The sequence below is a fragment of the Orbicella franksi genome, chromosome 1, assembly GCF_964199315.1.
Source record: "Orbicella franksi chromosome 1, jaOrbFran1.1, whole genome shotgun sequence".
Lineage (NCBI taxonomy): Eukaryota > Metazoa > Cnidaria > Anthozoa > Scleractinia > Merulinidae > Orbicella > Orbicella franksi.
The window spans coordinates 28,361,098-28,380,938 of record NC_138145.1 but is presented as its reverse complement, the minus strand read 5'-3'; the positions used below and the strand labels follow the sequence as shown (position 1 = coordinate 28,380,938).

The window sequence follows — 19,841 nt, the reverse complement described above, 5'->3', positions numbered from 1 at the left end:
ACCCCTGATACCCAGCTTTGTCCAGAAGGGGAAGGGGAGTAAATTGGATTCCGGTTTTTATGGAAAAATAACAGTGTCTCAAACGTTTTGGCCAGGATTGAAGGCATTCAAGATATGTCCTGAAGTGCAATCACTGTATAAGATGACAGTTAAATCAAGAGATGCTATGGCCAACGAATAGTCAGAAACCGCAACTGTGTGATAACAATTTGGACCGCATGGAACTTCACTTTAAGTTATACTTTCTAACCAGTCGGTTTTGGTAGTACCGGGGCTTAGCGCAATGGACCCAGAGGGCCATTACAGGGCGTTTTCTCGAAGTTTACCTGGGACTGACTCTCCAGCATTGTACTTTATTTGACAAGAAAAGAGAGATTAGGCCAGAAAGAAATCTCTTACTTGTGAAATTGACTTGGAGTTCTTTCACGTCAGTTCCATACTGGTTGATGGCCTGGCAGGTGTAGTTTCCATCCTTGTCCAGACGGATGGTTGCAGTGTTTGTTGTATTTACCAGTACCGTAGAGTTCCGTATCAGTGCTGTGTATATGGAAGGAGTTCCTGTGGCTGAACATGACAGCATGCCTCCTCGTATTGCTAACAGAGCAGCTGGGAATGTTACCATTGGTGGAACTAATCGGTTAGAAATAAAAACCTTTTACCCTTAATATTCATTGACTGAACCATACCTGCTTACATTAATTTTAAATAAATCACATCTTGCTGTAATAGAGTCACAGATTACGTCAAAACATGGTTTTAGTTGACACATTGACACAAATATATATATTTGTGGAGCAAGGTCTAGTTGCGTGGTCAAAACAACCCAAAAACGTGTGATATGTGTGAGATAATTATAAAACATGAACTGTGCATGGAGTTTAAAGTGAAGAAATGATCTTGGCAATAGATTACTATTTAACAACACTAATTTCTTTCATGTTTAGCGCAAATGTAGCTATTACCGGTAGGTGGAAAGAAAACTGACGTAGTTTGTTTCCCCAGAAGTCCTTTCGTGACAGAGTTCTAACAAGTGGCCAAGACGTTGCTTTTAATGGCCTTACAAAATGATTAGTGCGTGTGACTTTTAGCGTGCAGACGCACATGCAAACATTCAGTACATTCTCCGGTTCTATTTATCATTTCTTTTGTCATCTAATGAGACGTTGTTTTGCGAAACGAGATGCTGAAACGGGTGTCTGCTACCTCTTGCGAGGTTGTCCAATTATGGGAGCTTCAATAATTAAGGGAATCATCGGAGAGGGTGAGGAGACAACGATTTCGGGAAAAGTGCAGCTACCTTGTCTTATCGATGTTTGTATCTGTGCCTCGTTCAGTGCGACATCGTAAACCCTCATCTCCGCGATTTTCCCTTTGAAAGTATTAGTCCCCATCCAAACATTCGGGGTGGTTTCAATCTCATAACCTTTGCCAATGTTTTTCGAGACACTGAAATGTCCATTGATATACAGCGAGTTATTTCCGGTGTTGTGATCGTAACTTGCTGCAACATGAACCCACTTTCCTGCTGGAAGAACCTCAGCAGTTGTTACATCAGTAAGTACTTGAGAATTTCTTTGCTTGACGATTTGATTATAAAATTTGCCGCCAGCAATCCCGACTCCCAATTCAGAACCTCCGTATGTGATTAGTGATCCATCTTGACCTCCTGGTTCAACCCAGCACATTAGTGTGATTGAGAACCGAGTGTCCAGGCCCCCTCTATTCGGAAACTCGATGTAGCTGCTAAAAGTCCCATAAAACATGTACGCTCCGCCTGGTTCGTTGTAGGGTCCGTCTGTAATCGCAACATCTCTCAGGATTCCCTTTGGCTGCCTGTTCTCTTTTTCTGCGGCTTTATAGCGAGCATTCAAAGGGTAGAAGGCGACAGCTACGAATTAGAAAAAAAAAACATTATTTACATCGTCACAAAGAACAAGAAAATACGATAGCAGTAGAAATATTCTTTAGGACAGGAGGAGTTGACCATTTGTATGAAAGTAGATCGTGGACAAAATGTTCGACTCGTCGTTTCGTTATGGCGTTTCATCGTTTCTGCACACCGATACTTCTAGTCGAGTCGTTGTTTTCCGAGTTCGACTCGTCCAGTTCGACTCGCCGTTTTAAGAAGTCGACTCATCGCTCCGTGAATTCGTCTCGTGATCTTGTCAGTTCGATTCATCGGCCTCTTCGACTCGTCGTTTTACGAGTTCGACTCATCACTGACCACATCTGTTTGTCTTCGTTTGCCGTTTTGCCGTTTCGTCGTTTCGTTATGGTATTTCATCGTTTCGATGTGGCGTTTCATCGTTTCGATGTGGCGTTTCATCGACTCGTCCACTCATAGAGGCTATAATTCGACTTACATTACATGAGCTGTTACTTGATTCCATGCACTTATACATGAATTATTTATCCATAATTTGTTCTCTGCCAACTGAAAAATGGATTCTTTAGAGGGCTACCTAGGCCACAGCATAGAATTCGTCTTGAATCGCTTGTATGATCGTTTTCATGAAAGCGGAAATGGGTTTGGATATCTAGTAACACACCTTGTTCTTGATTGTGATGACAACGCATTGCAAAGACGGTTGTTAAGTTTACCTTATGCAGGGGTCGTCCCAGCATAGATATTCCTATGCAACTTTTGGAACAATACCTTGAGAATAAATAATCATACTGCGGAACAAACATTGCTCGACTTTTCTGTGTGTCAATCAATCAATTGATCAATCAAGCAATATGTTTATTTTCCATTTACATGGAGGCACACTAAAGAAGCCTTTACGTGTTACAAATAATTATGTAGTCCCCCCATAATTAAATGACCTTAATGACAAAATATCTAAGAAATTTGGTATGAGGAATAAGCAAGTAATGACAGCTGTGTAGTACTAATTAAATTGCAATAAGCGAAAATTATTCTGATAGTTAAAACTGTTTTAAAAAAGGGATTTTTAACTATGTTTATTGAAAAATACTGTTTTATTTCATGTGGAATAGTGTTCCATATATTAATTATTTTATTTCTTGTTATGAAAACACCTTAATTTGTCCCGTTTTATGTAGATTATCAGACTTCCTTGTATAATGGTTATGAATTCAAGTATTTTCTGTGCAGAAATCATTGAAACACGCTGGGAGTTTTTTTTTAACCTGAGATTGAAACAGAAAGTGTTAACAAGAAAATCTCTAATTTGTTTAGTTAATAAATTCAGTTTTTCAGAAAGTAGACAAGAGGGACATAGTATTCACACTGTGGAACGTAACATCACCTTTCTTTCATTGAAAATATGCAACTCGTCAACATTCATATTAAGCAATATGCAGAAAGTTTCTATGGACCAACAACCCACAGGCCAAAGGTTTGACTCCCAATAACTATGGGAGAAACTCAGGGCTTCGCCGCCAGCGAATTCCCTCGTGGCAGGGCGGAAATAGGCCATGCATATAAGCGCTCTGCTCGTGGGCTTCGCTCGCGTGAGAATAAAATGGCGGATCTCCCACCAAAAACCACTCGCTCACGAATCTCACCAGCTGCGCAGGCAACCCCATGGCAAGAAATTTCACTAACGCCCTATGACGACAGCAGCTTGACCCTAGTACTTTTTAACCTGGTACAATTTAATGAGAGACCTTTTGAGTTTGTGTAGGGAAGCAAAGTGTTTGATAATTGTTTCTTACGTGTTCGAGATAAAAACTCCTTTGGGCATTCAAAAATTTAACTTGATTCAAAGGAGGCTATGTCGATGCAAAACTCCAGAATTCAAATTTTTATCGTTTTCTAAAGTCATTATCTATGTCTATACATATCGAGCGATCGATATTCATTGTGTTGATTGATTCTCTATATCAATTTCTATCACCCCTCCCCCCAGCAATTACTCTTGCAGAAACACACCTTATAGTTTCTTTTTTTTTCTATTTTGGTTTTATAATTGTTTAAGAAATATCTACCTTCTGTGTCTTAACATAGTTAGTATGGTCTTAACACGATTTAAAATTATCGTGACAATTATAAAGGCATAAACTTCATTCAATTGTCATTTCTTACAGGGTGGCACAACAGCTGAAAAACTCATCAGAAATCTTCTGTTTTGACTTTTGCTGTCTGAGTGGAATTTTATGAAGGCGTATTGTCCAGATACAAAAACTGTCTTTCCAGTCATGTGACCACAGTATTTGCCAAACACCCGATTCTTCTCATTGGCAATCTGTAAATAATCTCGGCTGCAAAGAAATGAAACATAAATTAAAAAGTGACTTTCGATAACAACTTCAACCTGGAAACCAGATTCTTCATTCCCCTTGACCAGCACTCGAGAACCGAACGACCCTGGAAAGTACTGATTAGAAATCCGGTTGAATTGTGCATGCCTAGCTGATAATCATGTGCCTCAGTCGGGTGTATAACAGTTGTGTGACTTCTTACAATGTGTTAAGTTGAGTTAAAGAGTGGGTAAGTGTAACCGACTGCTATTGTAGTTTCTCACTTCATTCTCATTGAAGTTGCGTCGAACTATCCACAATTAATAAATTTATACTAGTGTTCTTATGCAAATATCGCAAGTGGTTTGGTTGAGTGACTTTCATTCATTAGTAGAATTCTACTAGTATACTAATGCAAATGCTGCAATCCGATTGGCTGAGCTACTCGTATAGTATCAGCCATTAGAGTGCAGTGGCTGTCGGTCGTCCACGAAATGCGACGTTTTTATCGTTTTTCTGAAGTTTTGGAAGAAATTTTAGATGTAAATGGATAATTAAATTCCTGAGAAGACTAAAAGAAGGACATTAACGGTTTTTTGACTTTAATAACTTGAAATTAGTGAAAAAACGGACGCGTAAATAACTGCAAATTTACCAACGACAGTTCAATGCGTGCGATTTTATTAAAGCATAAAGTTCAATAATGCGTTGAAAAATTACTGGAAACCGTTATTTGCGTTAATTTCAGTTAGAATTGTGCTAAAACAATTCAGCCTCATCAACTATCACCTCACAGAAATCTTGAGCTCATAATTAATCTAACTGTTAAATAGAATCAGAGTACGGCAAGCTCTAAAAGTGAAGTGGGGACAAGCCCATTCGTGTCTACGCATAGGACCCATGTTGCAGGGACAGTAAACAAGCAGGTGCACACGAAGAGGATATTGGTTCATTTCTTTGTTTTAGGGGGGACAGTGTGCAAGAGCAGTGCTTACGATGTGACATTTATAAGTGGGGTCATTTTGTTCCTGCTTTATGACCGACGAATTCGACACAACTAAATTTCATGCATCATTTTGCGTTGTTCCCGCAACGTAAATAAATAAGTTAAAAATAAATTACAATATTAAGAGAGAAAGCCACATCAGCCTTAGCTGGTTCCATGCGGGTCCTCTATCCTGGTGGAATTGGAATTAAGAGTGTTAGTTTTTGTGGAGGGAGGAAATCCGGAGAACACGGAGAAAACCCTCGGAGCAAGGCGAGAACCAACGACAAACTCAACCCCAAAAAGGCACCGGGCAGGAATCGAACCCGGGCCACATTGGTGGGAGGTGAGCGCTCTCACTACTGCGCCAACTCTGCTCGCTTTTCCGCACTAGCAAAACTTTCAAACTAGGAAAAATGTTGTCGCAACATGTCAACATGCAACAGTATGTTAAGTTATCTTTAGTAGTTTCACAGTGATTTCCTTCGTTTTACCATGCTCCGAATAAAATATAATAGCAAAAAAAAAAAAGAAACAACAACAAAAAAAAAAAACAAGGTGTGGCTGACTGGGGCCCTTTAACTTACAGCTATAATTTAATTTCAGAATTTTTCGTTCTTGTTACGATGCGACTTTCACACATTCAGGTTTTGCATTCTGTTGAGAAAGTAATCCAAGTAGCTGGACCTCACAACTTAATAACACGCTAAAAATCAGTACTTACTCGCAAGATATACTATCCTCCAGGTAAAGTTCGTTAATGGTAATATTGATCACCATGCCTTGTGGAATAGGAACCGAAGAAATGCAATCTGTATTATTTGGGTAATCGTTAGGATATCCGGGACTTCTGAGTGTGTTTTCAATCACTGGACCACACCCTGCATGTATCAAAGCAAAGGAATAAAAAAACACAGTTGACACCGACGGAATAGTTGTATTTCCCGCAACTGTGTGTTTTCACTGGCCCTGAAAAGCCCCATTGAGGAAGTAGTCAATTAATATATTTATTTACTTATTTATTTAATTTTAATTTATTTCTCTAACTTTTTTGTTTCGGTTTCAAAACCCTTCCAGAGCCTGAAAAGCCTCTTCAAGGTACCAAAACACACAGCATCCTTCATCTCATTTTCACTCATCACATCTTCTCTTATCTTATGATAAGGATTTTAATTTTTCTATTTGTTTTACTTGGGCATGATTTTGTCCACACCCCATCCCTCTGTAACTATGAAAGCAACGACAACGAAACTGAGAGGATGTATTTAATTTTTGTGCGTCCAGCTTTACTTTCGACAACTTTATTTCAAAAATTCAGATGATAGATCTTTGGTAGCTCGCAATTAGCAAAGCTATCAATGGCGAGCTACTTAACCTAAGCAAGAGATCTATACTATTGAGCTCAAAGAAAAGTAAATAATTATTAAACAAATAAGTAACGGAAGAGAAATTTCTCGATTAAACAGTACAATTCTAACGCAAAATTAGCAAAAACCAGCTCAAATGGTCTGTCTTCAGACGATCGAAAAAACAAAACAAATGAAAAATGCTGAGAAGTACTCGTCATTCGGTTCGTATCTCCCCGTTCACTTCTTTTCTGCTCTTGCTGCCTGTCGGCTTTATAACAGAACAGAGCACAGTTGAGGCATTGCTTATTGAAATAATTTTGGGAGTTAGGTGCACTTTAATTATTTTAAATAGAACGACCATCCGAAAGTCTGCCTTGACGCGATTAACAAGAACTCAGTTTTTGCCAGATTTAATGTAAACTGACAACCATCGTTTAGCCCATATATAATATCTGTAATGTCGATGATTGGTTCCGGGCATTAGGGTGGAGAAAAGTCAGTCATTAAAGATTGGAAAAGAAAGCTACAATGATACATAAGACTTAAGACGGGATGAATCCTGAATACGCAGGTCTACTGTGGTTATGTGTTTCGCGACGTGACGTCTATGAATTAGATTTAGGAGTAGTTAAAGCAAACTAGCACTTCTATAAACCCGCAATGATTACAAAAGAAAAGTTTTTCTTTCTTTTTTTTTTTTTTCCAGCAGGATCGAGCTATGGAACAGCTTACAATCGCACTATACAATCGTATTTGTAACTAGCAACGTTCTTTACCTCCCGTTTCGACCAGCTAATATATATTGCTAACTGCAGTTTGCGTAAAATCTTTTCTCAGTTTACCATTTGTATTCTTTCTCATTGTTAAGTTTAGATTTTTATGTGTATGAATAAAGTTGTTTTTGTTGTTCTTGTTAAAGTATTTAAGAATTAAACCATATCACCACAGTTTTTGATTGAATCTACACAGCTTTCTTAAAAGTAGGTTATTGTTATCTTCATTTTACTATTTTGTAACTGGTCCGGATAATAACAATGGTAAAATAAATTTAACGAAAAACGAGATACCAAGAATTTTGAAGTAAAATATGAAATGCCGAATCTTTTACGACCTCTCAATGCGAGCGTCCGAATCATCTTTTGAAAACTACGAGTCAAGGCGAATTTTGTTTTGTCGCTTATTTAATTTGTCCCTCAGTTTCTGGACCCAAAGCGCTAAAAGAATTGTGTCTGCGATTTGCCATATTCAAGCTACAGGACATTTTCGAAATAGGATGAAAAATATATGGATTCAATTTTGATTTCTGACTGTTTTCGTTCTTGACATAAAAAAAAACCCATCACTTTGCTATGCCATCACATGCCGTTACATGTCACGTTGCAATTTGCTTCCATGGAAACTTCAGATGAATTCACAACATTTGGTCGCATTTTCATAAGAACATATCAGAAAGATTATGAACATGAAACAAATGCGTGGGGACAGATTGTCTCCTCCTCGGGGGAAGGGATACATACCCCCTCCCTTCGTCTGTTATGACTTACCATAAGTGTGTGTCGAATGCTAGTCACAATTCAGTATGCATAGGGATAGTTTAAAAAACTCCTGATTCTCACCGGCTTTTATTACGAAGTGCTTTACATCAGTTCCATACTTGTTGGTAGCCACACAGGTGTAGTTACCTTCCTTGTATAATTTACTGCTTGCAATGTTTGTGGTGTTCAACAGCACTGTAAAGTTTCGTAACAATGCTATGTATATCGGAGGGGTTCCAGTGGCTGAACATAGCACCCTGCTACCTGAACCTACTTCCACTGCAGTTAAAACAATCTTGGGGGACACTAGTGAAGTAATGTTTGAATTCAGTTAGCACTGTATTAATTTTATTTAAGATTAATAATTAATAGTCCAGGTTTGACTTAACCAAGACCGCCGAATATAAAGACTGAAGAATCACATATAAAGTGTTAATCTCAATCTAAAGTACATTATTCGCTAACACCAGTAAGAATTTACAACTTTGTACACTGTTTTATCTTGCGCGAGAGCAATTTTTTTGTGGGGTACTTCTTGAAGTTCATTTGATACTAAAACTATACAGATCAATCATTTAGTGACAATTATACTAGGGCCGCGAAGCGGCCTGAAGTTATAATTCAAATTATATGAACAGATGAAGTGAGAAATATACGAGACAATCAATGGTAGGAATTTCCTGGTTAGTGCTTCAAACCACTTTTTAACGCCAACAGAAGGGCGAACCCCCCTAAAGAAACAATAAAAGAGGCTTGGGCATACCTACAAGGCCCTGGGACCTACAATCGTGGGCAGAAGTCCTTGGGACACTTATGTAATGTAACGGATTACCCGTGTTTTAGAACTGAAGTATGTAGAAAACGCTGCTATATCCTTTATAAATGGGTTGCTGTCCCCCCTCCCCACCCAACACAATGTTGAAAATCAGTTGAAATTGCACGTAGTAGTTTTCAACATTGTATGGGGGCTGGGGGGCGAGGTTAAGCAGGTGAAGTTGTATTCGCGCCTGGCGGGTACGCAAAAGCGCCAAAAGTAGGATGAAAAGATAGGATGAAAAATAGGATGAAAAATATATGGATTCAATTTTGATTTCTGGCTGTTTTCGTTCTTGACATAAAAAAAAACCATCACTTTGCTATGCCATCACATGCCGTTACATGTCACGTTGCAATTTGCTTCCATGGAAACTTCAGATGAATTCACAACATTTGGTCGCATTTTCATAAGAACATATCAGAAAGATTATGAACATGAAACAAATGCGTGGGGACAGATTGTCTCCTCCTCGGGGGAAGGGATACATACCCCCTCCCTTCGTCTGTTATGACTTACCATAAGTGTGTGTCGAATGCTAGTCACAATTCAGTATGCATAGGGATAGTTTAAAAAACTCCTGATTCTTACCGGCTTTTATTACGAAGTGCTTTACATCAGTTCCATACTTGTTGGTGGCCACACAGGTGTAGTTACCTTCCTGGTAGAATTTACTGCTTGCAATGCTTGTAGTGTTCAACAGCACTGTAAAGTTTCGTAACAATGCTATGTATATGGGAGGGGTTCCAGTGGCTGAACATGGCACCCTGCTACCTGGACCTACTTCCACTGCAGCTAAAACAATCTTGGGGGACACTAGTGAAGTAATGTTTGAATTCAGTTAGCACTGTATTAATTTTATTTAAGATTAATAATTAATAGTCCAGGTTTGACTTAACCAAGACCGCTGAATACAAAGACTAAAGAATCACATATAAAGTGTTAATCTCAATCTAAAGTACATTATTCGCTAACACCAGTAAGAATTTACAACTTTGTACACTGTTTTATCTTGCGCGTGAGCAATTTTTTTGTGGGGTACTTCTTGAAGTTCATTTGAAACTAAAACTATACAGATCAATCATTTAGTGACAATTATACTAGGGCCGCGAAGCGGCCTGAAGTTATAATTCAAATTATATGAACAGATGAAGTGAGAAATATACGAGACAATCAATGGTAGGAATTTCCCGGTTAGTGCTTCAAACCACTTTTTAACGCCAACAGAAGGGCGAACCCCCCTAAAGAAACAATAAAAGAGGCTTGGGTATACCTACAAGGCCCTGGGACCTACAATCGTGGACAAACGTCCTTGGGACACTTATGTAATGTAACGGATTACCCGTGTTTTAGAACTGAAGTATGTAGAAAACGCTGCTATATCCTTTATAAATGGGTTGCTGTCCCCCCTCCCCACCCAACACAATGTTGAAAATCAGTTGAAATTGCACGTAGTAGTTTTCAACATTGTATGGGGGCTGGGGGGCGAGGTTAGGCAGGTGAAGTTGTATTCGCGCCTGGTGTGTACGCAAAAGCGCCAAAAGTGAAAATTTGTCCCAAGACTTTTGTCCATGATTGTAGATCTCGTGGTCCCATGATGCTTCGGTGGCTATTTGACGCCACGGAATAGACAGACAAAAGAGAGACCCCATAGAAGGGAGGGAAGAAGGGTGGGAAGAAGGGTGGGAAGCTCATATATTTCTCACTTCATCTGTTCATATAATTTGAATTTTGTCCATGATTGTAGCTACCATGGTTGTTGGTTTAAGGTTGTGGCGCCAATAAAGGTGATTAAAGAAGCAGCTGTGATTTAAATGCTGTACCTTTGATCACATAAACTTCATTGGCCCAAGGTCCTCCTTCGCCGCCATACCAACAAGCTGTAGATTTTCCGTATTTGTTGAAGGTCAGCGGAGCAGTAGCACTAGAGAAACACTGGCCACCATCCTGAACTGCAAACATGTGGTAGCCCCGTTTCATTGCAGCCGAGGCGCACTTGGCAATGGGGCTCACTCGATGCCAGTAAAATCCGTCCAAGATAGAATCCTTTCCTTCCAACATTGGGATTGCATGACTTGCTGTGTCCTTATAGCATCCAATAGAAACATAACCTAATAGGATAAGAAATTACATAAAAGATGTACGCTGTCAGGTTATTTGTCAAGTCAGTTGCTGATGCAGTTGATGCTTTGTCGAAGCCAAACTTAAGAAATTTACCACCTGAAATACATTGTTTTGAAAAAGACCATGGAGGTCCTGGTCAATTTTACAATGTTGCTACTTTAAGATCACCTATGGAAAGCCAGTGTCGGTCCAAGTGTTAAAAGAGTAAAACTTTGCAAAACATTGTTTTTTTTCTGCAGCGTGCACCTTGCTTAAAGAGTCCATACATCACTAATTTGTCGGGAATCTTTTGTCAACAATTGTTGTTGCCATTATTCAATTTTCCCTAATTTCCAGTTGTCAGCTCAAAGAAGTGCAGTCGCACTGTAAGACATGACATAGTAAGGTAGTAAGCCGCGAGCTCACAGATTCAAAGTATACTTAATGGTTTTCTTTTACTGGTTCTTGGTTTTTTATAGTCGTTTTGTTTAAAACTGATGGGGACTTAGACAAAAAAAGGCAACGAACAGTCAAAATGACTAGCTACCATGGTTGTTGGTTTAAGGTTGTGGCGCCAATAAAGGTGATTAAAGAAGCAGCTGTGATTTAAATGCTGTACCTTTGATCACATAAACTTCATTGGCCCAAGGTCCTCCTTCGCCGCCATACCAACAAGCTGTAGATTTTCCGTATTTGTTGAAGGTCAGCGGAGCAGTAGCACTAGAGAAACACTGGCCACCATCCTGAACTGCAAACATGTGGTAGCCCCGTTTCATTGCAGCCGAGGCGCACTTGGCAATGGGGCTCACTCGATGCCAGTAAGATCCGTCCAAGATAGAATCCTTTCCTTCCAACATTGGGATTGCACGACTTGCTGTGTCCTTATAGCATCCAATAGAAACATAACCTAATAGGATAAGAAATTACATAAAAGATGTACGCTGTCAGGTTATTTGTCAAGCCAGTTGCTGATGCAGTTGATGCTTTGTCGAAGCCAAACTTAAGAAATTTACCACACGAAATACATTGTTTTGAAAAAGACCATGGAGGTCCTGGTCAATTTTACAATGTTGCTACTTTAAGATCACCTATGGAAAGCCAGTGTCGGTCCAAGTGTTAAAAGAGTAAAACTTTGCAAAACATTGTTTTTTTTCTGCAGCGTGCACCTTGCTTAAAGAGTCCATACATCACTAATTTGTCGGGAATCTTTTGTCAACAATTGTTGTTGCCATTATTCAATTTTCCCTAATTTCCAGTTGTCAGCTCAAAGAAGTGCAGTCGCACTGTAAGACATGACATAGTAAGGTAGTAAGCCGCGAGCTCACAGATTCAAAGTATACTTAATGGTTTTCTTTTACTGGCTCTTGGTTTCTTAAAGTCGTTTTGTTTAAAACTAATGCGGGCTTAGACAAAAAAAGACAACGAACAGTCAAAATGACCACAATCGTGGACAAAAGTCCTTGGGACACTTATGTAATGTAACGGATTATCTGTGTTTTAGAACTGAAGTATGAAGAAAACGCTGCTATATCCTTTATAAATGGGTTGCTGGCCCCCCTCCCCACCCAACACAATGTTGAAAATCAGTTGAAATTGCACGTAGTAGTTTTCAACATTGTATGGGGGCTGGGGGGCGAGGTTAGGCAGGTGAAGTTGTATTCGCGCCTGGCGTGTACGCGAAAGCGCCAAAAGTGAAAATTTGTCCCAAGACTTTTGTCCATGATTGTAGATCTCGTGGTCCCATGATGCTTCGGTGGCTATTTGACGCCACGGAATAGACAGACAAAAGAGAGACCCCATAGAAGGGAGGGAAGAAGGGTGGGAAGAAGGGTGGGAAGCTCATATATTTCTCACTTCATCTGTTCATATAATTTGAATTATAACTTCAGGCCGCTTCGCGGCCCTAGTATAATTCTAATTATATTTCACAGACCCCGTTCGAAATACATGAGACAATAAATGGTAGTTTTTTAACGCTGCTGCTAAGAGCAATAAAACAGACATGGCTCCACATAACAAAACATTAAAATTATATATATAAATATTTTATATAAATCAAAACTCAACAGGAGAATAGCTGAGTTTACAAGTAGATCAACTTTGAGGATAGGACCCCAGTAGCAAAGTGTGAAGTAAACAAGGATTTATAGTAAAATGTTCTGAAAATTGAAGACCAGTCGCCATTGACATGATAGTCGACAGCAGGACAAATGCATTGGCAGCCGCTGTCGTAGATGCACCACGCACAGAGTGAGCGTTAAAAATTTGACTGTCTATTCCTGCTGCACTTATAAAGGTTCGTAACTAACGCCTTAACGTTGTAGAAGAGACCAGTTTGTGGGGCGTTTAAAGTTACAGTATACCCTCAGGGGTGTCTCGCGTGCAAGCGATGTAGCGCGTGCAGTTTAAGCTGTAGATACTTAAACCCCTATATCAAATTAAAGCTTATAGAGCTAGTTATCAAACTATACCAAGAATTTTGAAATAAAATGTCGACTTTTTCACGACCACTAAATGCGAGCGCCCAAATCACCTTTCGAAAGCTACACGTCAAAGCGAATTTTGTTTTTCGCCAATTTTATTTTTTCCTCGGTTTCAGGGCCCAAAGCGGTTAAAAAACTTGTCTGCGTTTTGGCATATTTAATTGCAGTAAAAAGTTACAGAACATTTTCGAAATAGGATAAAAATATGTGGGGTGATCGTACAAAAATCGCTTTCGAAGAAAAAGCATTTCTATATTAACAATTCCTAGACAAGCTTTCGTTGTTTATATGTTAAACTAGCTGCTGTCCAAATTTGAGGGCTATTGAACAAATTTTCTTTGAGTTATAACTCTTTAAAGTGTCTGCTTCAAGTGAAAAAATTTATTCGAGAAAACAGCGCTAAGAAAAATCTTCTACTTCGCAAACAAACTCCGCCCACAAACGCCTTCAACTGAGTTCTCAGAAAACGGAGCCAATCAGTGTAGGGAAAGTTTACTACCGTTAACCTCCTGGTGAAACTTACTTGTGTTTCGCAATGCGTTCAAGACGCCGAAGGCGGAGAGTTTTTGTGTAGCTCGGTTTTTCTTGAAGTTGGTCTGGCAAAATGGGGAAGACTAAAAAGGATACGAACGCTAGAGTGGCTGAGCGAAGAAAACAAACAAAAGAAAGCGCAGGAAGCAACTGTGTGTGGTCAACTGTGCATGGATGATATTTCAAATGGTCTCAATGAGTCCGACGATTCGTCGATATCGGACTCATCAGAAGAGTCTCTGTCAACATCCCTGTTATTGCTGTCAAGTTCCGAAATTTTTACAGAACCTTTCTTTTCTCTTACCACGAATATTTTGCCCGCCTTATACGATAGCTATAGCTTCATCCGCGTGGCGAACTTTCGCTTCTTCACTCATTGATGTATTTTCATTCGTTCTTTCGCTTTTTCGAACTGGCCCGTGCTTTTAACGTGGTCTATGTTTACTTATAACTTAGTAGAGTTACACCTAATACCAAAAATGCTGGGTAGTCAGAACAACAAGGCTGATCAACTAAGTAGTCAATTCGTGACATCCATACAGGTAATTCCCGCGAACATCGTCTCGTTTGATTGCATACGCGCCATAGGGCTGTCAATCAAGAGGTAAACTTTTACTTCCGGCGTAAACGTAACACCACCATTTCTCCGCCCATATTTAGCCTTTTTCAAATTTTTTTTTCGGAAATATGAGATTATTCCTCGACCACTACTTTGACCCAAAAATCCAAATTTGAAGAAAATTGCCGAACCGAAGGTATACTGTAACCTTAAATGAAATAAACAACTTATCAGGAAGATAAGACGGGATAACGGGTCGAACGTTCCTGGATAATTTTAGATATTGTCTAAAACAATCTAAGGGACAGAGCTTCTTGTCTTGGTCAAAGCGGGCAAAAAATGCTTCCGCTGGTTTATCTGCACTGCCCGTTTTTCTAGGGACGATGATTTTGAAAGACACTCCTTCTGGAAGGACGCTGCAATGTCCGAGATCCAGGGAAGCCAAGGTGGAAATCCGTTCAGGACAGGTTAATGCAAGCAGGGTGACTAACTTCATATTGAGATAGCTTTAAGTGAAAGGGTGCTGTTTTTTTCCAAAGAAATCATGTATTTAATCATAACATCAACATTCCAGGTATGGGAATACCTGAGCTTTGGAGGACGTTTATTGAGAGCTCCTTTAAGGAACCTAGTAACGTAAGGATGCTGACCCACTGCAAAACTCGTCTATCTTTGGATGAGTTGACGAAATAGCAGAACGAAGGACGTTAAGTGATCGGTATGCTAAGCCTTCGTTAAAGAGTTCTGTTGAGAAAATTAGAATGTCACTTATAGATGGCGAAAGAGGATCAATTTGCCGTCCAGAGATACGACGAGGTGGAGATACGAGTAGCTGCGATGAGTAGATCGGCAAGGTTTGTCGCAATACCCTCAGCTTGGAAACGTTGGTAGAGATGTGAAACACGGCCAAGTGAAGGCGAGGATACATTGGATGAACTCGGTTCAGGTCGGTCGGGTCCGTTAAGAGGGTTGGATCGTTCGGTAGCAGCACTGGCTGAGATATTAGAAGTCTCAGCAGAACCGGCCACCAGGGCTGGGTTTGCCAAACTGGAGCAACGAGAATTAGATCCGTTTGGTCGATTGTTACCTTCGTCAGGGTTTTGGATATCAGATTGAAGGGGAGTGGGTGGGTGGGGAAGGCATAGCCCCGTAGAGGAGCCCAGGTTATAGTAAGGGCGTCTGTGTGGATGGCTCCCGGGTCGGGTCTCCAACTGATGTAATCCGCGAGTTGGTTGGTTAGGCGACTCGCAAACAGATCCGTCTGACAATTCAGCAGAAAAGGCTGAATAATTGTTGGGACCAATTTCCACTCGCTCATGTCCTTGAGACGATGTCTCTTCCTGGGATGTGAGAAGCTATCAAAAGGATGTCTCTTTCCTGACACCAATCCCACATCTCTAAGGCCAGAGTCATAGTTGGGGGAACGTGTACCCCCTTTGTTGTTGATGTAAGCGATGGTGGTCGTGTTGTCTAGCTGGAGAGATACGGTTACGTGAGACTTACCTTTGAGAAAGGTTTTTCAGTAAAGCCAAAAAAGGACGCCTTTAGCTCTAGATAATTGATGTGTTGGAGAGACTCTCTTTGTGACCATCTGCCATTGGTCTAAAGGGATTGATGAACTGCACCCTAACCTTTCTTGGATGCGTCAGTTGTGATGATCATATCCGGCGGAGGAAGGTGCACGGGACTACCGTTTGCATTGAGGGTGTGTTTCAACCACCAAGCAAGTTCTACTCTGGCACTCGATGACAGGGCAATTAAAGCATCGTAAGACTCTTGGTTCATTTGTAGGCCCCTTATCAGATCTGACTGCAAGTGACGAAAGTGTAGTGGAGCTCTCCAAATGGCTGGTCTCGAGGACTCTAACAGGCCTATTAAACTTGCTAGGTTTCGCAGTTTGATACTGTGAGAAACGAGCAGACTGCGACAACAGTCTAGAATTTTGTTGGCCTTTTCTGCCGGGAGTGATATCACCATGCGTATTGAGTCGACTTGGAAACCCAGGAAGGTTATCACTTGTGTTGGAATCAGTAATGAGTTCTTGAGGTTTATTGTAAAACCTAGAGACTGTTGCTGCGTTCCCTGTATTGTTCATGTATTTTTCCCGCGGTTTAGTTCCCGCGTTTAAGTCACGTGATCTTTTCGAGTGTGCATGTAATGGCGAACGTCGGCAAACGTAGTAGTTGTGTATGCGATTCACTCGAAGTAACGACGGATAAGACCGATAAGACGGATAAAGACGCGGACGATTGATGGAATTATGTACAAGCAAACAGGAGCGTCTTATTGGAGTGTTAGTCGAATTAAAGTCAGTGAACTAGAGTGAATCTTGCCTATTGAAACTGAGGGAATTGGAAATTGGCCCTTACAGTTACCTCGATTCGCTGAATTGCACAAGCTGTTTGGAATTTGTTTGGCTTCAAATCGTCGTTCTTCGACCATCGTTGCGTTTCTGTGGTTGGTTTTTGGTACCAGCATTATTTGGCGCTCAATTGTGGTTTCGAGTTCTCCTATTATTGGTGGCGAACACACATGTAAGGTGAGGGTTCTGACACAGCAGTGATCAAGGGGAAGAGAACGGGCAAAATAAGCTTACCACGCTTTACTTCCCTCACAAGTATCGGGAAGTTAAGCGTGGTAAGCTTATTTTGCCCGTTCTCTTCCCTTGATCACTGCTGTGACCAGAACCCTCACCTTACATGTGTGTGTGTCATGCAAACAGTATAACAATAAAATCGCGCGAGCGGTCCAGCGGTTGTCGAAAGTGCGAACAAATATAGGAGCGCATTTTTCGACAACCAATTTCTGCTACCAGAACCCTCATCTTACATGCGTGGGCCAGTAAACAGTAACAAAATTGGGTGACATCGCGGGTCCAGCGAAGATGTAATGTCTGTAATCAATATGCGCGGATGTGCCACCTTCACTAGTATATACAAAAATGTGCCAGAAATTTTTTCCTATTGAAGAAGTATATGCACAGTATATACGCCGACATGGCTGCCGCAAGATATTCGTCAGATGTTCTGCAAATGTTCTACGGCCCAATACCGAGGGAGGAAAAAATAAACCTACCCGAACCGTTAGAACCTGATTTAACCGTATTATATGACGGGTTTCAGATATCCAAAAACAATTTCCAAGAATGGCTTCGTGTGTGGAGAATAGATATATCCGAAAGGAATCCAAACAGTAAAGATCTTTTAATGTTTGCAAGAGAAAATAAAGAAAAGATCACCGATTTGGTTGAACAAGAAACCCAAAGGTTAAATAGCGTTAAAGTAAGTTTTGGGTTACAAGTAAAGTTTTCAATAGAAAGAAACGGCGAAACGCAATACATGGAGCACTATTTTAAAGACGACAAAGCGCACGTTTTCAAAAGGAATGATGAGGAACAGATAAAACAAAAATTTGATGAATTCATTGAAACCGCAAAAGGAGAAATAGAACACTGGTCTGAGAAAGGATCAGGATGGGAAGTTGAAAAGATACAGATCGCGTACGTGAATGTTGCACGCTACCAGCCACTTCGTGGAGGGACCTATTTGCCACTTCCAGCCAAACTGGCAAAAAAGAAAGCAATAATCAACGTGCAAAACAGAGACAACGAATGCCTGAAGTGGGCAATCAGAGCCGCTTTATTCCCTCCAAGAGATGGAAAGAACCCGCAAGGACCAAGCAAATATCCGGTTAACGACGGTATTAACTACGTAGGCATCGATTTCCCAACACCGGTAAAACAGATAAAAAAGCTCGAGGCACAAAACCCAAAACTCGCAATAAACGTATTTGGCTGGGAAAACAATTGTGTGATTGTTCATCAGATAAGCAAAAAAGAAGCGAAGGTGTCGCGGACAAACCTAATGTTAATTGAGTCAGGGAAAATTCAGCACTATTGTTACGTAAAAAGAGAAAGCGCGTTGCTATTCGATCAGCGCAAGAACAGAAACGCAAAGCACTATTGTATGCTGTGCTTAACCGGTTTCTCAAGAGCAGACTTGCTCGTGAGTCACAAAAAACATTGCAACGGTGTGAACGGCAGGCCGGCAAGGATCGTGATGCTAGAGGAGGGGAAAAACACCCTTTCCTTCCAAAACTACAAAAAGCATGCCCTACGTGATTTATGCGGACTTTGAGGCTTTAGTCAGAAAGATTAAAGGGTGTGAGCGCGGGCCAGATAGCATGCAAAGAAGCTACTCAGAGAAGACCGAAAGGTACGAGGCATGCGGGTATTCTTACATGGTTGTGAGATGCGACGGTGAAGTTTCAGGGTCAAAAGTTTACAGGGGCGAGAACGCGGTGGGGACGTTTTTAAGCGACATTCTGCAGGAAGAGGAGAAAATAAGAGAGAGTTTAACCACACCAAAACCGATTGTGATGACATGGAAGGACTGGGAAAATTTTAAAAAAAGCAAAAGATTGCCACATTTGTAACAAAAGTTTGATAAAAGACGAATTCTTAGACTCAATACCCGTCTGCGACCATGACACAGGCCGTTATTGCGGCCAAAGTCACAAAGATTGTTATTACGTGGCACTAAAAAAAATAAAATTTGTTGGGCCAAAAAGAGAAAGAAAAGAAAAAGACAAAATTGACCAATGGATTGCAAAAAATCAGGAAACATGTTTGTTCTGCGCAGAATCTTTGATGAAGCAAAACTACAGAGACGCAGCTGCAGAAAGAGGTGAAATGCGTCGCCAACAACATGGAGAAATACATCACATTTTCGGTCGGAGGTCTGCGTTTTATCGACAGCTTAAACTTTTTGCAAGGAAGTCCCGATTCACTTGTAAGCGCAACACCGAAGGAGTCGTTGAAAATAACATCAACGATTTCGAAAGGCAGCGACCTACTTTACAAAAAAGGGATCTACCCTTACGAGTACATGGACTCATGGGGAAGATTCGGCGAGACAAGGCTTCCGGACAAAGAGAAGTTTTACAGCAAGCTGAACGACGAGAACATAACAGACGAAGAGTACGAGCACGCGCAGGCTGTCTGGGAGGTTTTTGGATGCAAAACACTGGGCGATTATCACGATCTTTACGTGAAAACGGACGTCGCGCTGCTGGCGGATGTTTTTGAGAACTTCCGAAACCTATGCCAAGAGCAGTACGGGTTGGATCCGACGCATTATTACACGTCGCCAGGCCTCTCTTGGGACGTGCTCTTGAAAAAAACAGGGGTCGAGCTTGAGCTCTTCACAGACTACGAAATGCACCTCTTCGTGGAAAGGGGGATGCGGGGTGGAATCTCCATGGTAAGCAAGAGGTGC

General features: G+C 40.8%; 2 protein-coding genes and 1 pseudogene across 2 annotated transcripts in view; all 3 read right to left on the bottom strand.

Moving 5' to 3' along the window:
* Positions 1-315: 315 nt before the first annotated feature.
* The window catches only part of LOC145501329 (CUB domain-containing protein 2-like), a 48,190-nt gene continuing 28,664 nt past the window's right edge, over positions 316-19,841 (bottom strand). Inside the window, exons 4-8 of the mRNA XM_081480824.1 lie at positions 9,481-9,705; positions 5,916-6,072; positions 4,052-4,227; positions 1,298-1,888; positions 316-630 (exon numbers count right to left, since the gene is read on the bottom strand). Of these exons, the coding sequence (XP_081336950.1) occupies positions 323-630; positions 1,298-1,888; positions 4,052-4,227; positions 5,916-6,072; positions 9,481-9,705 (1,457 nt within the window). The 3' untranslated portion in view covers positions 316-322. The remainder of the gene's footprint in view (positions 631-1,297; positions 1,889-4,051; positions 4,228-5,915; positions 6,073-9,480; positions 9,706-19,841) is intronic.
* Positions 10,465-11,930, bottom strand: LOC145501522 (uncharacterized). Its single transcript, XM_081480982.1, has 2 exons — positions 11,612-11,930; positions 10,465-11,000 (listed from the first exon to the last, which is right to left on the bottom strand). The coding sequence occupies exons 1-2, from the start codon at positions 11,847-11,849 to the stop codon at positions 10,681-10,683; spliced, it is 558 nt and encodes a 185-aa protein (XP_081337108.1). The 5' UTR covers positions 11,850-11,930; the 3' UTR covers positions 10,465-10,680.
* LOC145461449 (uncharacterized) lies at positions 15,194-16,355 on the bottom strand (annotated as a pseudogene).

Bases quoted from the DNA above. Each gene is read 5' to 3' on its own strand.
- LOC145501522 (XM_081480982.1), bottom strand. From the start codon at position 11,849: ATGTTGGAAGGAAAGGATTCTATCTTGGACGGATCTTACTGGCATCGA. The intron at 11,001-11,611 runs GTACAGCATTTA...TTATCCTATTAG, and splicing joins TGAAGTTTATGTGATCAAAG to GTTATGTTTCTATTGGATGC.